This window comes from Mus musculus, chromosome 7 (assembly GCF_000001635.26).
Source record: "Mus musculus strain C57BL/6J chromosome 7, GRCm38.p6 C57BL/6J".
Lineage (NCBI taxonomy): Eukaryota > Metazoa > Chordata > Mammalia > Rodentia > Muridae > Mus > Mus musculus.
In genome coordinates, this window is record NC_000073.6 from 110,075,738 (window position 1) to 110,098,216 (window position 22,479).

The 22,479-nt window shown below is 43.8% G+C and overlaps 1 protein-coding gene across 4 annotated transcripts in view; it reads left to right on the forward strand.

Annotated features, from left to right (window-relative positions):
- Positions 1–19,659, forward strand: part of Zfp143 (zinc finger protein 143) — a 33,708-nt gene extending 14,049 nt beyond the window's left edge. The window contains exons 8-16 of one of the 4 annotated variants that reach the window (XM_006507530.4): positions 1,320–1,439; positions 4,531–4,606; positions 6,055–6,180; positions 7,454–7,633; positions 10,376–10,603; positions 12,991–13,139; positions 16,028–16,189; positions 17,333–17,479; positions 18,554–19,659. In XM_006507530.4, coding sequence (XP_006507593.2) covers positions 1,320–1,439; positions 4,531–4,606; positions 6,055–6,180; positions 7,454–7,633; positions 10,376–10,603; positions 12,991–13,139; positions 16,028–16,189; positions 17,333–17,479; positions 18,554–18,637 — 1,272 coding nt within the window. In that variant the 3' untranslated portion in view covers positions 18,638–19,659. The remainder of the gene's footprint in view (positions 1–1,319; positions 1,440–4,530; positions 4,607–6,054; positions 6,181–7,453; positions 7,634–10,375; positions 10,604–12,990; positions 13,140–16,027; positions 16,190–17,332; positions 17,480–18,553) is intronic. The other 3 variants (XM_006507531.4, NM_009281.3, NM_001374618.1) reach the window with 3 other exon arrangements.
- Positions 19,660–22,479: the final 2,820 nt, after the last annotated feature.

Genomic DNA, 22,479 nt, shown 5'->3' on the forward strand with positions numbered 1-22,479 from the left:
TGTTTAATGGGTTTTGTTTTGTTTTGTTAATTTTTAAATTGTGTGTGTGTAAGTCTATGTGTGCATGTGCGTGTGCATGCCTGGATGTCTGGGCATGTACATGCAGGTGAGTACTGGCGCCCACGTATGTCAGAGGCATGCGATGAACCCTGTAGTTGAAGTTAAAGGCAGTTATCAAACTTGGATCCTCTGGTAGAAAGCAGCATGTCTTAACCTCGGAGCCATCTTTCTATAAACCTATTTGCAACTTTTATGGATGCTCACAGTCAGCTATTGGATGGAACACAGGGCCCCCAATGGAGGAGCTAGAGAAAGTACCCTAGGAGCTAAAGGGGTCTGCAACCCTATAGGTGGAACAACAATATGAACTAACCAGTACCCCCGGAGCTCGTGTCTCTAGCTGCATATGTAGCAGAAGATGGCCTAGATGGCCATCATTGGGAAGAGAGGCCCCTTGGTCTTGCAAACTTTATATGCCTCATTACAGGGGAACGCCAGGGACAAAAGTGGGTGGGTAGGGGAGTGGGAGGGGAGAGTATGGGGGACTTTTGGGATGGCATTTGAAATGTAAATGAAGAAAATACCTAATTTAAAAAAAAATTCCTGGGGTTTGATTTGTTTCGTTTACAGTACTAAGGATTGAAACCTAAGGCAAGATCCAACCCTTGGTGTTACAATTTCTGAAATAGATAGTAATCTTCAAAAGGCCTTAGGGGAAGTGTCATTGTTTATATTTTTACAATGTTGATCCATAAAAATGAGCCTCGGTTGAACTGAAGTGTAAACTAGGATCGCATGAATCCCATCCTGGGGACTCACTTGACCTACGCCTTCTCTACCATGGTCTTTGGAATGATAAATACATTTAAAATTATTCTAAGTTTCCATTTCCTTTAATAAAGAAGTATAAGGAGATGGACCCCTTGAGTATATTAGGAGGTAGCAATGTACAATAGAGATTTTATTTTCGATATCTTAAGTAGACTCTTACTGTATAGTTCAGCCTGGCTTTAAGCTTATGTTGCTCCTGCCTTAGCCTCTGAAGGGCTGGGATTTCAGGTGTGTGCCGTGGCACAGACACACACACTAGAGGTTTCCTGGGTGGCAATAGTTCCGTGAGGCCAAACTGCAGTCTTGCAGAGCACTGACTTGTTGAAGCCTTAGAAAAGAGAATCTTCCTAACTTGAAGTCCTAGACTCTTAGCATAGGATGGTCTGAGTTATAGCTCATGATCTGGTTTTGTCTATTTTATTGTGAAATAGTAATTTCATCTGTTGTATTTTGTATGAACGCCTTAAGTCTTATTTTGTTTTTTCCAGATTGTCTTACAAGGCCATGCTACTCGGGTAACTCCTAAATCTCAGCAGAGTGGAGAAAAGGCATTTCGGTGCAAATACGACGGCTGTGGGAAACTCTATACAACAGCTCATCACCTTAAGGTATAGGACGGAAATGTAGGGCTCACAAACATACTGATGGCAGACACTAACTGCTTGCATGATCGAGCTTAGACATCCCTGTTCACGCCCATTCAAAAGATACTGACATACACTAACACACACAAGAGCCTGGACAAACTCAACAACTGTCTGTTCTCTTAAGAGCCTGGATGCTTTATCACTGTATCCCAAATTCCAGCATATTACCTAGCAGATAGTCTGTATTAAATTTAATACAGGGCTGGCTGGCGAGATGGCTCAGTGGGTAAGAGCACTGACTGCTCTTCCAAAGGTCCTGAGTTCAAATTCCAGCAACCATATGGTGGCTCACAATCACCCGTAGTGAGATCTGACACCCTCTTCTGATGTCTGAAGACAGCTACAGTGTACTTATGTATAGTAATAAATAAATCGTTAAAAAATAAAAAATAAAAATAAATTAAAAAAATTTAATACAACTAGTACATTTCAGTGATGGAACATACTTTTTTTTTGTGTTTTTGTTTTTTGAGATAGGGTTTCTTTTTATAACCCTGGCTGTGCCGGAAATCACTCTGTAGGTCAGACTGGCTTTGAAAGATGTGACTCCTAAATGCTGAAATTAAAGGGATGCTGGGATTAAAGTTATGTACCAATACTACCTGGCCAGTCTTGGGTTTTGTGAGACTCACTATGTAGTTCAGACTGGCCTTAATTAAACTCACTGAGTAGTTGAGGTTGATCTTGGATTTGAAGTCTCCCTTTTCCACCCCTTAGTTTCTGTGGTTGTAGGTATATGATACCATACCCATCAAATTTTTTATTAATTGGAGGGGGGTTATTTTAAGGTGTATGCTACTTCATCTAGCCTCAATATTTTTATTTTAATTGCAACAAAACACAATAGACAGCCAGGGCTACACAGAGAAACCCTTTCTCGGAAAACAAAAAACAACAACAACAACAAACCACAATAGACTATACCATGACTTTTAACTATTAACTTTAATAGCTCAGATGTAATGAGTAGCTTACCTTGTATCAGGAAGTATATTTGGAACAGTGGCCTTGGAGCATGCTTCCTGTATTTATCTATGTGTGATTCACGCATGATGAGTGACCTCATGATACCTCATTTTCCATTATCTCTAAAGCTGGTCATCTCTGGGCTGGAGAGATGGTTTAGTGGTTAAGAGCACTGACAAGCTGTATGTGTCAGCTCGGCCACAGAGCACAGCTGCTTGGGGAGGCGCACCTCAGGGATTTGACTGCTTCCTCTAGGGCAGGTGCTGGGCTGTAGGGAAGCGCTGAGGCTCTACTGCTCTCCAGGTGTGAAAGCAAAGCTCCGGGTCCCCAGCCTGCTACCATCTTGAATAACCAGGCTCTTCTGGGAGTCAAAGAAGAGCAAAGAATGGAGTTGTGGGGCTCAGGGGCTAGGGACAGCATCCAGCAGAGATGATGGTCCTTGGCTTGGCAGATGCAGGCTTGGTGGTGGTTGTGATAGAGGCCTTCTACAGATTAGGCTGTGACTCTGTAGGCGAAGGCCTTCTTCATGGTGAAAAAGACAGTCCGTGGTTTTAAACGGTTTATTGTCATGGCAGGAAATGGATGCATAAAACCACAGCCCCCTTCTCAGGGTGGGCCTGAGATTAAATACCTTTTGCAGGGAAGATGTCTAGGTAAGGAAACTTACTAGCTATAACCTCCAGACCTCTAGGTACCTCATTAGCATGGTAGAGAACTCTATTTAGGGCCTATGTGACCACAGGTCACGTCTCTTATGTGAGGAGCATGGCATGTATTCCAAGTCAGGAGTCTGGCAGGGAGCTGGGAGTCAGCAAAGAGGTGGGGAGAGTTATCTCAAGCTGGGGATGTCACTTACTCATTAGAGTACTTGCCTGCTCCTGGGTTCACTCTCTGGCACCACATAAACTGGTCATGGTGGCATTTGCCCTTAATCCATGCTCAAGGGGTAGAGGCAGATGCCTCAAATGGTTAAGGTCACTCTCACTACAAAACCAGCGTGGGATACATGAGACTCTGTCTATAATATAACATCCTTTATAGTGAGGGTGTGAAAATTTGTTAATGCTGTTCATATAAATTAATAAGAATGAACCCAGGTTGGAGAGATGGCTCAGTGGTTAAGAGCACTGACTGCTCTTGCAGAGGTCCTGAGTTCAATTCCCAGCAACCACACGTGGCTCACAAGCATCTGTAATGGGAACTGATGCCCTCTTCTGGTGTGTCTGAAGACAGCTACAGTGTACTCATTATATATTAAATAAATAAATCTTTAAAAAAAAATGAACCCATTAAAGGTTCAGAGAATGTTGGGCATTGTCATGAGTACTCAAGTGTCATAGCAGCCACCAGTGGTGTGCCTCACTTTACAGACAGGATTTTGAGTCTTAGAAAGGCAGATGCAAAGCTGCAGATGTAGTTCAGTTAGTAGAGCGCTTGTCTGGTGTGCCCTGGGATCTGTCTTTAGCACCCCATAAACTGGTTGTGGTAATGCACACCTGTAACCCCAGTAATCGGGAGGAAACGAGGATGAAGAGCTCAAGGCCATCCTTGGCTACATAGAGTGGGTCAGCCTGGGCTACATGGGACTGCAAGCTCAGACAGACAGACAGACAGAGAAAGGCAGGTGGCTAAAGCCCTTCTAGGCACAGTGTAGCTTCAGATGCATGCCTGTCTAGTATGCCAGAGTTCTCTTTGGGAAGCCTGTCCCTGCGCTCCCTTCCTCATTGTCATTTTGCAAATGTGTCCTAGGCGCTCCTGTGGCCACTCTGGAAGCACTCAGATGATCCTGTGCCTTATTTTAAAAGAGCCCTTGTTGCAATGTAGCATCTGAGTTTGTTTCAAAAATTATTAGCCTATAGTTTTTGTAGAAAAGTTGCTTTTTATTTTATTTTAAAATATACAACAGAACTAGTGGTATAGCTCAGGAATAGTTATTGCATCTCATTCAATCCCCAGTACAGTAAAAGAAAAGGGGGGGGGGGACGAAGCCATTTACTAGGAGAGGAAAAGAGTGGGTTTGTGTTGAAAACGTCTTACTAATAGACCATGTAAAGGAAACAGAATTGTGCTTGTGTTTTACTAACAGGTCCATGAGCGCTCACACACAGGAGACCGGCCTTACCAGTGTGAGCATTCAGGCTGTGGGAAAGCATTTGCAACAGGTAAAAACACATTTTCTTTACTTCTTAGTTCCAGTGGGATTGCCCAGAGGCAGCCAGAGGCAGGAGCTGTCCCCTTCCACTTCTGAGTCCAAAAAAAGCACATGATCAGGTTTTTAGCCTTGCATTAGTTTTTTATTTGTATGTATGTGTGCCTGTGTGAATTTATGTGCACCATATATGTGCAGGTGACCTTATAAGCCCAAGGAGGTGATTAGATCCCCTGGGACTGAAGGCAAACAGTTGTGAGCTAACTGGTATGGGTCCTGGGAACCAAACACAAACCCGTGTCCTCTGCTAGAGACTTGGAACTGCCAAGCCGTCCATCCAGCCCTTTCAGTCTCTTAATTAACTGCCTCCCTCCTGTCCTGTTTGCTCTGGGCCCCTTTCTGTATTACCATTTTCTCCAACAATGTAGCTGTGTCTGCATATTTGGTATTTCTCATTCCATCCTGTGTTTTCTTCTACCAGGAAAAATAAAAGCCATGCTTTTAAAAGCTGGGTGTGATAGTATATGATTTTAATCCCAGCACTGGGGAGGCAGAGGCAGGCAAATGTCTTATGAATTTGAGGACAGCCTGGAACCTAATAGGTTAGTAAAACTGCCGTGTACCGTGCCCCACCCCCCAAAAATGCTGATTCAAAATATAATTAAGGGCTGAAGAGATGGCTCAGTGGTTAAGAGCACTGACTGCTCTTCCAAAGGTCCTGAGTTCAAATTCCAGCAACCACATGGTAGTTCACAACCATCCATAATGAGATCTGACTCTCTCTTCTGGGGTGTCTAAAGACAGCTACAGTGTACTTACATATAATAAATAAATAAATCTTTAAATATATATATTATAGTTAAAACAGGCATAGGGAGTTTTCTGTCTCCGGGGTGCTGGGAACCCAACCCAAGTCCTCTGTAAGAGCAATGAGTGAGGACTAACCATGGAGCTATCTCTCAAGCCCCACCCTTTTTTAATATTGAATATTTTTGTTTGATTTGTTTTTTGAGGCAATGCCTCACTGCATTCCACACTAGTCTCAAATTGATGGCAATCCTTCCATTTCAGTATTCCATATACTGGGAGTACAGGCATCAGCCACCATACTAGCTTGCCTCACTTAATCTTTTTTCTTTCTTTTTCTTTTTTTTTTTTCTTTTTTCTCTTTTTGGTATTTCAAGACAGGGTTTCTCTGTGTAGCCCTGGCTGTCCTGGAACTCACTTTGTAGACCAGGCTGGCCTTGAACTCAGAAATCCGCCTGTCTCTGCCTCCCAAGTGCTGGGATTAAAGGCGTACACCACCACTGCCCAGCTGCCCCAAATATTCTTAATAGTCATTACATGATATCTGCCTAGGATTTGATTCTTCCTGCTTACTTTATGCTCCCTAGGTTAATCTCCAAAAACATGTTTAGAGGAGTATTGTATGGATACATTTTCTCTTTAATTTTCTTAAAGGTTATGGATTAAAAAGTCATTTCAGAACTCATACTGGAGAAAAGCCATATCGGTGTTCAGAAGATAATTGTACAAAGTCTTTCAAAACTTCAGGAGATCTACAGAAGCACATCAGAACCCATACAGGTACCAGTTGAAGCAGAACGTCCTACTTAGACCAGCAGTCGCTTTCTTTCCTTTGTGATTCCTGGATCTCATCAGATAATCTAGCCTGGCTGACCTTGGATTTGTGATGCTTTTACATTGGCCATCCCATTTCTGGGATTACAGGCTAGTACTATCAGGGTAGGCCAGGACTGCTTTTTATTTTATTATTGTTTCTTAATAATTTATTTAATTTTATTTTATGTGCATGAGTATCAGTACTCTAGAACCAAAGTTACAGATAGTTGTTAGCTGCCATGTGGGTGCTGGGAATTGAACTGGGGTCTTCTGGAAGAGCAGTCAGTGCTTGTAACTGCTGGCCTCCAGGCCTGGAATTCTTAATCTGAGGGAAAGGATGGTGACCCTGAAAAAGGTGAAAGGAGTCATTATCTGGGCCTTATCTTAAATTCCTAAAATTTCATCCAACTTGCTGTTTTTGAATGTGAACTTTCCAAGGTGAAGTCACAGAAATATGCACAGTAGCCTAGATCACCAACCCTCTCAGTTTCAGAGATTACCTGAGTAACAAGGTTATTGTCCTAGGATTACACATTTGATAAGTAGCAAAATTGAGAACAGACCCTGGCTGGGCAGTGGTGGCGCACGCCTGGTCTACAGAGTGAGTTACAGGACAGCCAGGGCTACACAGAGAAGAAACCCTGGGGGGGGCAAGGAAGGGAGGGAGGGAGGGGGAAAGAGAGAGAGAGAGAGAGAATATCCCTCTCCTGCTGGTAAAGAAAATGTCTGAGGTCAGAAATGATAATCACAGCACTCGGACTGAGTTCAAGGCCAGCATGGTCTACAGAGCCAAGAGCTACACAGAGAAACCAGAGACAGAGACAGAGGTTCAGAGGTTGATTCTCTGCTTCTAATTTTTAGGTTCGGGGGATCCAACTCAGTTGGGCTTGGCAGCAAGCATTTATACCCACTAAGCCATCTTGTTGAACCTTAGCTCTGTTCGTGATTTTCTTTTCTCTTTCCTCTGACATTGTGGTGTATGCTTTTCTCAGTTCAGTTTTTTTTAATATGCCCACTTGATGATTCTATCTTGGAAAGTCACAGTCACTGATGAGTGTTGAATGCTCTCTCCAGAACACAGCAATGCTTAGAAGGGAAACTCAGGGCCTTCAGGCTGCAGATGGGGTGAGACCCTGTGATGAGACATTTGACAGAACCCCGTGACATTCCCATCTCTGTATTTCTCTTTTTTTTTTTTTTTTTTAACTGTTTAATTTATTCCCTTTTGTATCTTTAGGAGAAAGGCCCTTTAAGTGTCCTATTGAAGGCTGTGGTCGGTCCTTTACCACATCAAATATCAGAAAAGTGCACATTAGGACACACACAGGAGAAAGACCTTATTACTGCACAGAACCTGGATGTGGGAGGGCATTTGCCAGCGCAACTAATTATAAAAACCATGTGAGGATACACACAGGTAATGACTGCTGGGGTCTTGCCCTGTGTCCTTCGAGGCTTTCAACTGCCTTCTTCTTCCCAGTTTCCATGATGAGAAGAGCTGAAGCAGCTCCACACTTTCTCTGCTGAGCTGACCTGTGATGGCACACACACACAACGCCTTTAATCCCAGCAGGGGAAGGCAGAGCCACTGCCAGGCGTGTAACTGCCATCTGCCTCAGTGCTTGCATGAGTAAGGGTCTAGGGAGGTGGGGCGGGGGAGGGGGAGGCAAGCAAGCAGCACTCAGGGAGAGGAAGCTTCAGAATGTAAAACGAAGTCCATTTCTGTAAGGCTGATCAAGTGCCACAAGTGAGCCAGTACCGCAAGTACAGCCAGTGTGAAGGAGGGCTGCTATGTTCATCATAATACCAGCACGAGGCAGCTGCAAAGCAGGATCAGAAGGTCACAGTCATCTTCAGCTATGTCATGGCTGTGAGGCCAGCCATAAGTGGACGCTTAAAAACAAACGGGAGAAAGTACCTAATAAAAAATTAAAACAAAAACAAAACAAACAAACAAACAAAAAAAAAAAACGGGGAAAAAAGGTTTACAGGAATCCCTTTTTTACTGTTTGGTGCCATCTAGTGGTGGCTTTTGCTGCAGCCTAAATAGCAGTTGGGCTGATATTCCAAGTGGTAATTGACAGCCATTTTCCTGTTTAGAACATCACCTGTCATCAGCTGGGCGGGGTAGCGCACACCTTTAATCCCAGCACTCAGGAGGCAGAGGCAGGCAGATTTTTGAGTTCGAGGCCAGCCTGGTCTACAGAGTGAGTTCCAGGACAGCCAGGGCTACACAGAGAAACCCTGTCTTGGAAAAAAAAAAGTCACTGTCTCAGACAGTGACGGCACCACACACACATCTTGGGAGGCAGAGGCAAGCGGATCTTCAAGTTCAAAGCCAGCAAGTTCTAGGACAGCCAGCCCTACACAGAGAAACCCTGTCTCAAAAACAAACAAACAAACAAACAAACACCTGCCATCCTTCAAAATAAGAACTTTTTATAAATTTTAATTTAATTTTTTTTTAATTATTCACTTTACATCCTGGTCACTGCCCCCCTCCCATGGTCCTTCCCCTCCTCTGAGCAGGTGGGGGCCTCCTCTGGGAATCCCCCACCCCTACCCTGGCACTTCAAATCTCTTCAAGGCTAGGTGCTCCCAGACAAGGCAGCCCATATACACACACATACACACATTTAAAAATGAACATAATTTTTAAAAGCTTACAAAAAGGGGCTAGAGAGAGATGCCTTAGTAGTTAAAAGCTGCTCTTTCAGAAGGCCCAGACTGGGTTCCCAGCACCCACATGGAGGCTAAAAACCATCAGTAATTCCACTTCCAGAGAAAATGACCCTTTTCTGACCTCTTTGGGTGCTGTACACAGTTGGTACCTGGACTTATATGTAGGAAAAGCACCCATACACATAAATCAATGTATTTTTATTAATTTATAAAGTATGGGTGTGGTGCCGAGTACTTCTAATGCCAGCACTCAGGAGGAAGAAGCTAAAGGATCTCTGAAGTGGAGGCCAGCCTGGTCTATGTACTGTGTCCTATGACAGCCTGGGCTACAAGAAAAACTGTCTCAAACAAATAAAAAAAAATCTCTGCTGTTACTATTTTTTACTTATAAAGGGCTGAGGAGATAGTCAGCAATCAAGAGCAAGTGCTGTTCCTGCAGGGGACCTGAGCTTGGTTCCAACACTCACACACCATAGCAGGTGGCTCACAACTGCCTGTAACTCCAACTCAAGGGGACATGATGCCCTCTTTTGGCATCTTTGGGTACCTGCACTCATGTACACATACCTACACAGAGACACATAAGTTCACATAATTTTTTCTTAATTTACAAAGAGTGTTAAAGATTAATCTGTAACTCTTACTGACACCTGGCCCAAAATTGAAAGCATTGGTTAAACACTACAGTATCAGCTACTGTGATGGGTTGCAGAGCCACCTGACTTGATAAACACTTATCATACAAGCACTATAATACCAGATACTGTGATGGGCTGCAGTGCTGCTTCCCTTGATAAACACTTGCCATACAAGCATACAAGCACCCATAGAAAAAGCTGAGCACAGCAAAATGTGCCTGCTATCCTATCTTTGAGGAGGCAATGACAGGAGGTCAGCCAATCTGGTCAAGTCAGTGAGTTTCAGGTTCAGTAATAGATGAATTCAGGCCTGGTGGCACATGTATTTAATCACACTGAAGTCCATACTGGCTTAGAACACACTCTATGGACTATGCTACCCTTGAACTCACAGAGATCCAACTGCCTCTGTCTCCCAAGTGCTGGGATTATGGTCGTGTGCCACATACCTCACAAAGATAATATTTTTTAATTATGTATATGAGGGAAAGGATGTGACAGGAGTGTAGAAATCATGTAGACCAGAAAACAGTATTGGTCTTCTGGAAATGAACTTACAGTTGCTTGAAGCTGCCTTACGCGGGTGCTGAGAACTGAACTCTGGTCCTCTGGAAATGAAGCACCCTTAACCTCTGAGCCAAGTTAAAACCATAGGGAATTTTTCTTCTGTGCTTTTCATCTTAGGATGCACACACACTCCCTCTGCTAGGGATTGAGTTCTGCGTCATGAGTGCTAAGCATGTGCTCTTGTTGATTTTTAAAAGTCTCACCCTTCAGCTGTGGAGTAACTTTGTCTACCTATGTAAAAACTGACCTTTTTGCATGTCTTCTTCATTTAGGAGAAAAGCCATATGTCTGTACAGTTCCTGGGTGTGACAAACGGTTTACAGAATATTCCAGTTTGTATAAACACCATGTCGTTCACACTCACTCTAAACCATACAACTGTAACCACTGTGGGAAGACGTACAAACAGATTTCCACACTGGCCATGCACAAACGGACAGCCCACAACGACACAGAGCCCATTGAGGAGGAGCAGGAAGCCTTCTTCGAGCCTCCCCCAGGTGAGTGCTTTAACAATCATATCTGTTGTGAGTTTATAACCCATGCTGTCTTCTCTAGTCCTTCAGTTTCATTTGTATAGTCATGACAAGTGCTGCAGAAAGACACCAGTGCTCGGCATTGTGGAAGAAGGAGAACTTGTATCCTCTGGGAAAGCAGAGAGGGCTTCCCGGAGAAATGTTGTGTTCTTGGAAAGATTATAAAGGTGGATGGGATGATGGAGGCAAAGAAGCAATGCCTGGGAGAAGGGAAGGGAAGAAGGGGACTTGAAGATAAAAGGAAGGTTTGGCACATGGGAAAGCCCCCAGTGCTTGACGAGAGGAAAGCAAGTTGGAGACTCTCTGGAAAAAGCCTGGCCAGTGTGGCAGTTCCTCCCAGGAAAGCAAAGACTTTTCTCATTTTCAGCACCTGAATGAAATGTTCAGAAATATTTAAGTTTATAATTAAACTTGGGAAATAGCACGTGCTCAAATGTATTCAGTGCAAGACTGCTCTCCAGCCACAAGCCTCTAAGCAGTCACACCGGAGGCATATAGAACTCATCCCTTTCTTCCACCACCCTCCAGCAGAGGCTTACTCCGTAGCCCAGGCTAGCCTTGAATTTGGAGTAGTCTTCCTGCTACAGCCTCTCAAATGCTGGGCTTACAGGCCTGATCCACTGCACCTATGTAGAGAGTATAAGCTTTCATTCACAACAAGAAAGAAACAACTGCTAAATCCTTTTAATTAGAAAAAAAGGCTTTGGGGGTTGGGAGAAGACACCACTGTTAGAGTGCCGTGCAAGCGAGTGTGAAGATCAGAGTTAGGATCCCACACAAATGCCTGTTGAATTTCACCAGTAATTCCAGTCTTGGAATTCAGACATAGTCTCCCTGAGCGTGCTGGCTTGCTAGGCTAGCCATATCCATGAGCTCTGGGGTTCAGCTGAGAGATCCTGCCTTGATGAATGATGTGGAAAGCTATCAAGGAAGACTCCTCATGGAGTCCCAGCCTCTGCATGGACATGAATGCACATCTCAACTACACATGGGGGAAAAAAAGCAGACTTTAATAATGTCAAATGTAATTTATAAGACCTGCACAGCATGTCTTTACTCTCCTCCTTATATGTTGATATCTCAGACTGTAAGAGATTTTCTCAGTCTGTAAAATGGCCTATAATACAGTATATTTTAAAAGCAATGATTGGCCAGGCTGTGGTTGTGTTGCCTTTATCCTAGCATGCAGGATGCGGAAGCAGGCCAGCCTGGACTACAGAGTGAGTTCCAGGACAGCCAGGGCCACATGAGAAACCCCGGAAAAAAACAAACAAGCAAACAAACCAAACAAAAAACCCAACTATGATTACTTTTCAAAAAATACAGATCTGTGCTTTCTCTGACATAATCTCTGGTTTTGACATAATCTTTGGGAATAATGGTGTATAAATAACTGTGGGGGAAAAAAGGGAAGAACATTACACCTCAGTGACTGCTGCCATCTGAACACATGATAGTTAGACCTGACACTGAAATCCTTCATATCCTAATTCTCAGATTAGTAGTACAGTCTTAAGTTCTTCTTTGAACAGGTAAAGTTTCCCTTTCTTCCTTGCTCCGTGGGAGTTAGCCAGTATTGAGAGAGAGAGGCCAGTCACCCACTCGAGTAGTTCTGCTGCTGAAATTGTCATTCATGTGCTGGTTTTTGTGGAAGAAAAATGTACCTGAACTGGATGGAGTTCTTGTTTAGTCACTTAGGAAATGATTAACCTCAGCCCAGATAGTCACTACATTTATAGCCATGCGTAGTCTTTACACAATGATGTCATTGTGTACTAATAGATTGCTGTCAGTCACGTGTGTAAAAGACTGAGTAGGTTGGTAGACTGTGTACAAGCCATTCTGGTTTTGTGGTTAATGCTTATAGACTCTTTTATTACCTTCCTGAGACTTAAGTGACTTCAGGAGCCAAGAGGGCAAATGTCTGTGTATATGGCTCTTCCCTTCTGTGTCCCCTGTGCGTATGTGCACAGCATCCCATAATCATCACAGCTAAGTGTAAAGGAGAGGCCTTCCAAAACCAGAACACTTGACATTGATGGGCAGGGTTGGGCTGGGTTGGGTTTGGTGTGATTTGGTTTGGCCTGGCCTGGCAGATGTGAAGATGGACTTGTTAAGAAGTTCTGAAACTTTTCTCAGGGTTTAGAATATAAAACTATTTGCTTTCTTTTGTTTGTTTGTTTGTTTTTTTTTTTGAGACAAGGTTTTGTACAACCTAGATCGGCCTTGAACTCCCTGTGTAACCTAGGCAGCCCTTGAACTGCTTCCTCTTCCCAAGTGCTAGAAGGACAGGCCTAGTGTTGTCTAAATAGATTGGTTGTTCAAGTAAATTATTCATTTATTTTAAACAGGTCAAGGTGATGATGTTCTTAAAGGGTCCCAGATCACATATGTTACAGGTGTAGATGGAGAGGACATTGTATCTACACAAGTAGCCACAGTAACCCAGTCTGGGCTGAGTCAACAAGTCACACTCATATCACAGGATGGGACTCAACATGTAAGTATCTACTAACAGCCAAGGAAGTGAAATCTTTTCTTCACCAGGAATTGAAAGACAGGCTGGGTGCCTGTGGAGGAGACCCTTGAGTGGGAAGCATGATGTTTGTACTTAGGCCTCGAGAGCTGCAGTCCTCAGCCTTCCTAAGGCTGCCACCCTTTAACACAGCTCCTCATGTTCTGGTGGCCCCAACCATAATGCTATTTTTGTTGCTACTTCATAACCATAATTTTGCTACTGTTTTGAATTGTAATGTAAATATATGTGCTTTCTAATAGTCTTAGGCGACCCCTATGAAAGTGTCATTTGACCCTGAAGGGGTCAAAACCTACAGGTTGAGAACTACTGCTCTCAGCAGTGGCAGATCTCCCACAGATCTTCCGTGGTCTGCTGAGAAGAACTATTTGAAGTAATAACAGTAGAAGATATTTGCATCCACGTGGGGCTATTAGGCTCTGCCAAAGGGCATGGCCACTTCGCTTATCCCATGATGGGAGAGTTTGTAGGGAAGGTAGAGACACCTCTCCAGGGGTGGGAAAATGCACTGTGTCTGAGATGTGGGAATGCCTGAGCTGGTTGGGGGTGGGGGACCTCTGGGGAGGAATGGGGTTGGTGAGTGGGGATAGTCCTTGGCTTGGCAGTGGCTGGCGTGGTGGTAGTTGTGGCTGGGAGCGCAGAGAGGTCTACAGGAGACTAGGCTGTGGCTCTGTAGACGAAGGCCTTCTTCACAGCTTCCTTCCCGCATCAGATCTTGATGAGAAGAGACCATGGTTCTGAACAGTTTGTTGTCATGGTGGAAATGGATGCGTAAAACCATAGCCTCAGGCTAGAGGATGGCTCAGCGGTTAAGAGCACTGACTGCTCTTCCAGAGGTCCTGACAGCTGCCGTATACTAATAAATAAAATAAACAAATCTAAAAGAAAAAAAAAACATACCCTCCTTTTCAGGGTGGGCCTGAGATTAAATACCTTTTGCAGGGAGAAGTGTCTAGAAAGAGAAGCTTATTGGCTAAGCCCTCCAGGCCTCTAGGTACCTCGTTAGCATGGAGAACTCTGTTTTGGGCCTATGTGACCACAGGTCACATCTCTTTTATGTGAGAAGCATGGCACATGTTCCAAGTCAGGAGTCTGGCAAGGAGCTGGGAGTCGCCTAAGCCTCGGGGTGTGTGCCCACCAAGTCTCCAGGTCTCAACCTCCTCTAACTTACCAAACTTTCTGGCCTGGATTTACGTCCCACACATCCATAGAATCCAAATGGCATTAGCTGGTGTGGGTCAAAGATGAAGCGACAAAGATCAGAATCCCAAGGTGATTGTGAGGTTCAAAAGTACTGCATCTGGGCTGGAGAGATAGTAGTACAGTAGTTAAGAGTACTGGCTGCTCTTCCAGGGTCTTAAGTTCAATTTCCAGAACTCATATGGTGGCTTATAACTGCCTATAATGTGCCATCTTCTGGTGTGCAGACATGTATATGTAGACAAAATGCTTAAATACATAAATAAATTTTTTTTAAAGTAGTGGGTCTGGCTAGGTGTGGTGGTGAGTGACTTTAATCCCAGCACTCCTGAGGCAGGCAATTCAGTGAGTTCCAGCCCAGCCTGTTGTACATGATGAGACCCTGTCTCAAACAAGCAGAGTTAATGAATGGGTCTGGGTGAAGCACAGCACCGGGAAGGAAGGGCTGGTACTTAGCAGTAGATTCAGTCCAGGAATGAGTCTTGACTAAGGTAAGGAGGACGTGATGACGTCATCCTGGGACATAAGTTAAGAAACAAACGCCTATAGAATTTCCATTCTGGAGCAGTTTTCCTTACCAGAAACCATAGGTGTTCAGCTGGCTTCATCGAGTCCAGTTGATTCAGTAAGAATCTTGATTTTCTCTGAGGAAGAGTAGTGGAATGTATGTTCTCTAAGAGGTAAACGTGGCATTGTTTTGTAGGTGCCAATAACCTAAAAGAACTCAGCTTCAGTGTGATTTTTAAGCATTTGCTAGAGTTGTTTTAGCTTTGGTAAAAAGGAGGCTCATGGGCTTTGGGGTATCTCCACCCTCCTGTGTTCTGTCTTCCATGGGGAACCTTCTTCCTGCACATCTGTACTAGAACTTGCCTCCTAGAGTCAGTATACTTTTTGGGTTTTATTTTGTATTAGGATTTGGTTTGGTTGGGTGGCTTTTGACACAAGGCCTCTCTATGTGGCTAGACTTCTGTGTATAGACCAGGACTTGAACTTACGGAAATCCTCCTGCCTCACTTCCCAAGATCTGAGATTACAGGTGTTTGCTACCACACTCTACCTTTCTTTTTTCCATGACTTTTCTTTTTAAAACAGGGTTTCATGTAGCTCAGGCTAGCCTGGAATTCTCACACATACACACCCCTCAGTTTTTTTGAGTTTTTGTTATTTCGAGACAGTAGTGGTTGGCATGTCAGATGCAGATTTGAGGTGATAGAATGATAGAAGATAGGCAGAGAAGTTGAAAGGTAAGGTGCACACAGGAAATCTGGAACATGGGGAACAGAGATTTGAGCAGAGTGTCAAGGTAGAGATGGCTAGGGAAGGAAGAGTTAGGCCCAAGACTCGTGAAGGTAAGAGGCAGAAGTTGGGGGTAGGGGCTGACAACTGTAACCCCAGTAAGCAGGAAACTGAGGCAGGAGGATTACTGAAATATTCCAGGCCAGTATGGGAAACAGAAAGACCCTGTCTAAATCACAAACACAAAACCCAACCAGACATAGACTTGTCTGATGAATGGAAGATTATATTCCATTGCAAAGTTTTATTTGCTCCCACAAAGGAAGCTTATTTGAGGGTTAGGCTCTGTCCTTAGTTAAGATTGCCAAATGTAACAGGAAATATTGACTGGTTTGTAAAATGTACTGTGTTTACAGGTCAACATATCTCAAGCTGACATGCAGGCCATTGGCAACACCATCACCATGGTAACACAGGATGGCACACCCATCACGGTCCCCACTCACGATGCAGTCATCTCCTCAGCAGGAACACATTCTGTTGCTATGGTTACCGCGGAGGGCACAGAAGGACAGCAGGTAATTATTTTTGTTCACTGTTAGTCAACACATTCATCTGCGGCAAAACTTGCTTAGAAGCTGGGCTCTACTCTATACGTTCTTACTTAGACGTGTGAACTTCAGGCTGACCTCCTATTTTATAACTTCTTTAGCCAATTAGTCCTTGGAGTTATTTTTTTTTCCTCCATCTGTAAATAGGAGTTTTATTTACATCAGTACCATAAAGTTCACAGTAGAATGAAATGAGGAACTGGGAAAGCAGCTTAGTGGTTGACTGCTTGCTGCTCTTCCAGAGGACCCAAATTCCATTTCCAGCACACACATTAAGCAAGTTACAACTGCCTGTAATCCAGCTGGGCTCCAAGGGCACCCACAAATATATAGCATATATTTCTACAAACACAGACATATTAAAAATAAATTTAAAACACACACATACAGCTAAGCATAGAGGTGCATGCCTTTAGTCCCAGCACTTGGGAGGCAGAGGCAAGCAGATCTGTTGAGTTTAAGACTAGCCTGGTGTACAGAGCAATTTTCAGGCCAGCCAGGGATACATAGTGAGAATCCATGAGTCTAAAGTGAGGACTGTATCTAAGATGACATTGCCGTTCATCAGTAACGTCCTTCCAGTTAGATGGAAGTCTAGTTGTAAATGCAAGACGATAATCTGAGCTGGATGTGGTGGCGCACGCCTTTAATCCCAGCCCTCGGGAGGCAGAACCTTGTCTCGAAAAACCAAAAAAAAAAGAAGAAGAAGAAGAAAAATAATCTGATCCACACTCAGGAATAAGTAGGCATTTGAGGTATTGACATTTGTAACTTCCTCAGCATCTACTTGGGGTAACAGAACCTAGAGAGGGCCTCATCTCCCTAGAGTTAGACACAGCAGGTCCATTTCCCAGTGTCTTATAACTTTTGCCATTGGCTTGCTTCATGATTATAGTTAAATCCCTTCTCTCTGAGCCTTAACTTCCTCAAATGAGAGTGCAGCCTAGACAGTACATACGCCCTTTTCCAGCAGTAAGTACCTGCACAGCTCCGGTCCCCAACACAGAGTGGACTTGAACCACGTGGAGTTATAGATGTAATGATTCGTGTGATATAATGATTCATGATATAATGATTCGTGTGTGCTTTGTTCACTTTGCTTCACATCAGGTCGCAATTGTAGCTCAAGATCTGGCAGCGTTCCATACAGCATCTTCAGAGATGGGACACCAACAACATAGCCATCACCTAGTAACTACAGAAACCAGACCTCTGACCTTAGTGGCAACATCCAACGGCACCCAGATCGCAGTTCAGGTGAGTGCAGACTAGGTGAGCAGCAGTGCTGCAACTCTGGGTCTTACGTGTAACGCTTCTGTGTTTATACCACGTGCAAAGTCATCTGGGGGCCTAACTTGGTGTAGTAAATGTAAGACAATCACTATAATGGAGGTGATCTCAAAAGACCAGAAGCTGTGCAGTGGTGGCATGTACCTTTAACCCCAGCACTCAGGATGTAGAGGCAGCGTATTCTCAGTGAGCTCTAGGACAGCCAGGGCTATATAGAAAGTCCCTTCCTCAAGAAAAGCCAAACAAACCACCAACCTGGGCTGGGGGTGAAGCTTGGTTGATAAGAGTGCTTGTTTAGCAGGCCCTGGGCTCTATCTCCAGCATCATAGAAGCCAGGCCTGGTGGCCCAGGCATGTGATCTGAACACTCAAGAAGTGAAGGCAGGAAGACCAGAAATTGAAGGTCATTTGCCTAAGCTACATGAGATCTTATTCAAAACATAAACTAACATTGTTCTTTACCACCTTTGCTTTGCATAGCCTTGGAGAATTTACAACAAGAGAAAAAATTGTTAGACATGTGTTTTTTATGTACCCAGACAGCTATCTTCACTGTCAAGGTGGAGTCCAATGAGACAGGTTTCTATAAAGCCCAAGGGAGAGGAGAGAGAACCTTCTGTAAACAGTGCCCTCATAACCTCACTAAAAATGAGGCGTGCTAGAAAACATAGGAAGAACATTTGCTAGGAAAGACCCTAGTTCCCGGTAGAGAATATAAAATCACACATGCTTGATAAACAGAAAAGCTCTAGACATTGGCTAGTCCTCTTGAGTTCATGGGTATAGACACTAGCTGCATAGGAATCACTCCGTTGGCTGTGGTGACTTAGCATGGGAAAAACTTATATACGCTCCATTGATCTCACATGTACAAGTTTTGATTTTATGTTATTAGTGATCAAGTTAACAGTAATATTTCAGCAACCAAAGCATCAGAACTAGAGAGCAATTGCACATCTACGTCTACCATTTAATATTTCTGTCCATTATCCAGGTTAGGGCTTTGGATCATTAATGTTTGATGTGTGTGTTCTGGTTTCAGCTTGGAGAGCAGCCGTCTCTGGAAGAAGCTATCAGAATAGCATCGAGGATCCAACAAGGGGAGACGCCAGGGTTGGATGATTAACACTCGGAATTACAGAGCAATAAAACAGGAGGAGGAGCCTTTCATCTCTGGCGGCAGAATCCCTGAAGCCCTGCCCGGCAGAGCAGAAGTTCCATTCCTGAAGCACTGGACACATTTTTATGCAAGAGTAGAGAACATTTTCTTCTTGACACTTTTGTGTACATAGCCCCGGAATGAAATCCCAACGTGATTCATTGTGTACGAGGAAGAATGAAATGAGGGCTCTGCAGCAGTTCTTCATGCTACTCTTGACCACATGGCAAATTCCTGAAATCCACCCATAAGATCAGCAGGGTCTGAACACAGTCAAGATGCGCTTTTAACTTACTGTGAAAAACACGGCTGTATCTAATGTGCTGAAGGTTCTACATGTGAAACAATCATAACTCCAAAGCCATCACAGAATAAAGGATGCAAGCCTTCAGCTGTCCCTCCAGTTAATGTCTGGATTGTTTGTCCTAATACACACCCATGTTTACTTGGATTTCAAGGTTTGAAGACCTCATTTATAGAGCCCCATCCCTGTTATATAACACTTCTTCAAGCTAAAATGCTGATTATTTTAGCATTACATTGGATTATGTATAAAATTACAAAGTTTGGTTATTTTAAATTAAAACATTAAATCCAGTGTTTGAAGCTGGGAATGGCAGCTTGTGCCTGTAATCCCAGCATTAAAGTCCTGATGCAGGAGGAGAACATAAATGTGAGACTAACCTGGGCTGTGTAGTGAATTCCAGGCTAATCTGAGCTACTCTCAAAAAACAAGATATATCCATTATTTGGGTTGTTAAAATCAGCCTTTTGATTTTTTGCTACTGTTTTTTATGATAATCAACTATGAGAGTTTCCCACGGGTCTGGCCTAGGCTTATAGTTCTATGGCTGAGAATGAATTTACTCCAAAAAACTGGGTTAGTGAGTTGTGTAAATTATTTATTTTTGCTCCTAATCTTTTGTTTTAAAGCTTATTTACCTTAAAGTTTATTATTGACTTTGAATACAGCAGTTTTTAAAACAATACTTTTTGTTTGTTTCATTAAATTGGTCTGATGTTGGGGAATGTTGCACAGGGATCCACAATGTAATTGGGGGATGGGGTGCTGGAGAGATGGCTCAGTGGTTAATTAAGAGTACTGACTGCTCTTCCAAAGGTCCTGAGTTCAAATCCCAGCAACCACAGCTCACAACCATCCGTAATGAGATCTGGCACCCTCTTCTGGAGTGTCTGAAGACAGCTACAGTACTTACATATAATAAATAAATCTTTTTTAAAAATACATATAGATATATATTTCCCGGTACACTCAGGCCAAGAGTATATCTATATAGGCACAGACCAAGCACTGTTCTCTATATATGTATTCAACAGTCTTATGAAAATTTAAGATTTATTGTCTCCAGCTTACCCAGGCTTCGCAGTTGCAGTTTTAGAAGGCAAGGCAGGTCAAAATTGGACAACCAGGTGTTTTGCCTCCATGTCCAGTATGGATTTTATACTATGCCTCAGTATCCTCGAATGATAAGTCCTTGTAGCCGAGGTTATCAAGATGACTTGTTTGACAGCTTCTGTTTGCTAGTAGCAAGAGTCAAGGTTTTTTTAAAAGCTTTATTTTATCTGGGCAGTGGTGGCTCACACTGTTACTTTCAGCATGTGGGAGGCAGCGGCAGACGGGTCTCTGTGGCAGAACCACTGCCATAGGCACACACGAGCTTATGCATGGAGACCTAAACTACAGGCCTCTCTGAGCCTTCATCTCCACCTACAGTCAGATTCCAGGGCCCTGCACTCCATCCCAGCCCCTGCCAGCTGCACTTAACAGTACTGCCCCGGACAGTTCTGAGAAGTCCTGACTTCCTTTGGGGCATAGGTTGCTGTCCTTTGTTCCCAATCCATTGAGTGTCTCCTAGCAAGGTAGCATGCTCCTTCAAGACGTACTTCAGCTGCTGTGTGTCTCAACTGAAGCAGCAGAAAGGAGTTCTCCCAAAAATAAGTCCTCCAAAGGTACTTGAAGAAACAAGAGTGTAAGTCAGCAATAAAGCAGCCTAATGCCTATGTGGTAAGATCCAGGCAGGGTCGACGTCCCCAGCAAAACCTGTTACAAACCCAGGAAATCAACAGCCCAGAGGGTAAAAGTGCTTACTGTGAAACCAGATAACCAGACCTCAATCACACAGATGCACACAGACAAGCACATGCACACAATTTTTTAATTTTTTTTATGGGTGTTTTGCCTGCATGTATGTCTGTATACTGTATGTGTGCCTTATGCTCACGGAGGCCAGAAGATGGCATTCTCTCTCTTTTTTGTTTTGTTTTGTTTTGTTTTTCGAGACAGGGTTTTTCTGTGTAGCTCTGGCTGTCCTGGAATTCACTCTGTAGACCAGGCTGGCCTCAAACTCAGAAATTCGCCTGCCTCGGCATTCTCTTTTCTTTAACTGGAGTTACAGACATGATTGTGAGCCACCATGTGGGTGCTGGAAATTGAACCCAGGTTCTCCCAAAGAGCAGTCAGTATTCTTGCTGAGCCATATCTCTGTCCCCCTAATCAGTAAATTTACAAAGAGGGAAGGCACAGTTGCATACAGTTTGTGCTCCACATGATTTCTACAAGCCTCAAGACTCAGAAGGTTGGGGGTCTACAAGGCAAGTCCAGAAATATTACACAGGGGTACTACTCTGGAGGAAAAAAAAAGTTATGTGTATATGTGTGCCTGAGTGTGAGTTTGTGCACATGAGTATGTTTGCCATAGGAGAAATTGGATCCCCTGAAGCTGGAATCGTGGGTCGCCTGGTAAGTGTTAGGGACTGAACTCAGGTCTTCTACAACATACCAATCACTGAGCCATCTCTCCACCTCACCCTTTGAAGTTCTTACATCTTTTTTTTTTCTTTTGGCTGGGAGGGGTGGATGTCCGTGTGGTTGGTCAGGCAGTGTTTCCATGTCACGGGGCTCAGAGTTGTTTCCTTCCCCAAGACAAGGACGACTAGGCAGTAGCTCATTATTTTGCTGATAGATGAGTTTTACAATATGAATTGTTTCTTCCACGGTATTGTGCATTGCAGCAAAGGTCATGATAAGTCAAACTCCCAATACTCTGAGCCTGCTCAGTAAAGACTGGCTTCTTCAGTAGTGTCAGGAAGCCCTAGGAGAGACTGCAGCCAGGCCTTGTTAAAGAGTAACTAACTCCTTTTGATCCTGGTTGGAGGCAGCAGAACCTTACTCTTGAGCAGAGGACAAGCAGTCTTACTGAGATTAGCTTAGCACTTAGCTTATTCCCACCACCACAGAGTGGCACCCACACTCCCCAAACAGATTAGCAAGGTCACATCACTGAAGAGGACAAAGGTCATCTTGTCGAGCTAAGTCAGCACTGAGTAGGATTGTTGGAGGAGAGAGAGAGAGGACCCCTCCTCCAACAAGAGCATAGGGCTGTAGGGTCAGAAATGGGGGACTGTCAGTTGTAGGATTATCAGAAAGCCCTCAGTGGTGGGAGGCAGGCGTAGATGCCAAAGGTAATATAGATAAACCTGTAACAATACCATGTGCATCTTAAAAGCCTTAGTCTAGGGATCGTTTACGGAGCCTCCCTGGAGACCAGACCTAGGGTCAATGGTTCAAAATAATTACATTCTTTTCGTTTCTGCCAGCAGACATTAAGAGTGGGGCTCTAGAAATGACGCAGTGGGTAAGTGAGTGTGGCTGGTGCCAAAAGAAGACACTGGGTTTGGTAGTTACACAGGGCTTTGAGGCATCATATTGATTCTGGGAACTGAACCAAGGGCTTCTGAAAGAACAGGCAGAAGCATATTTTTTTTCCTTTTTCTTTTTTTTGGTTTTT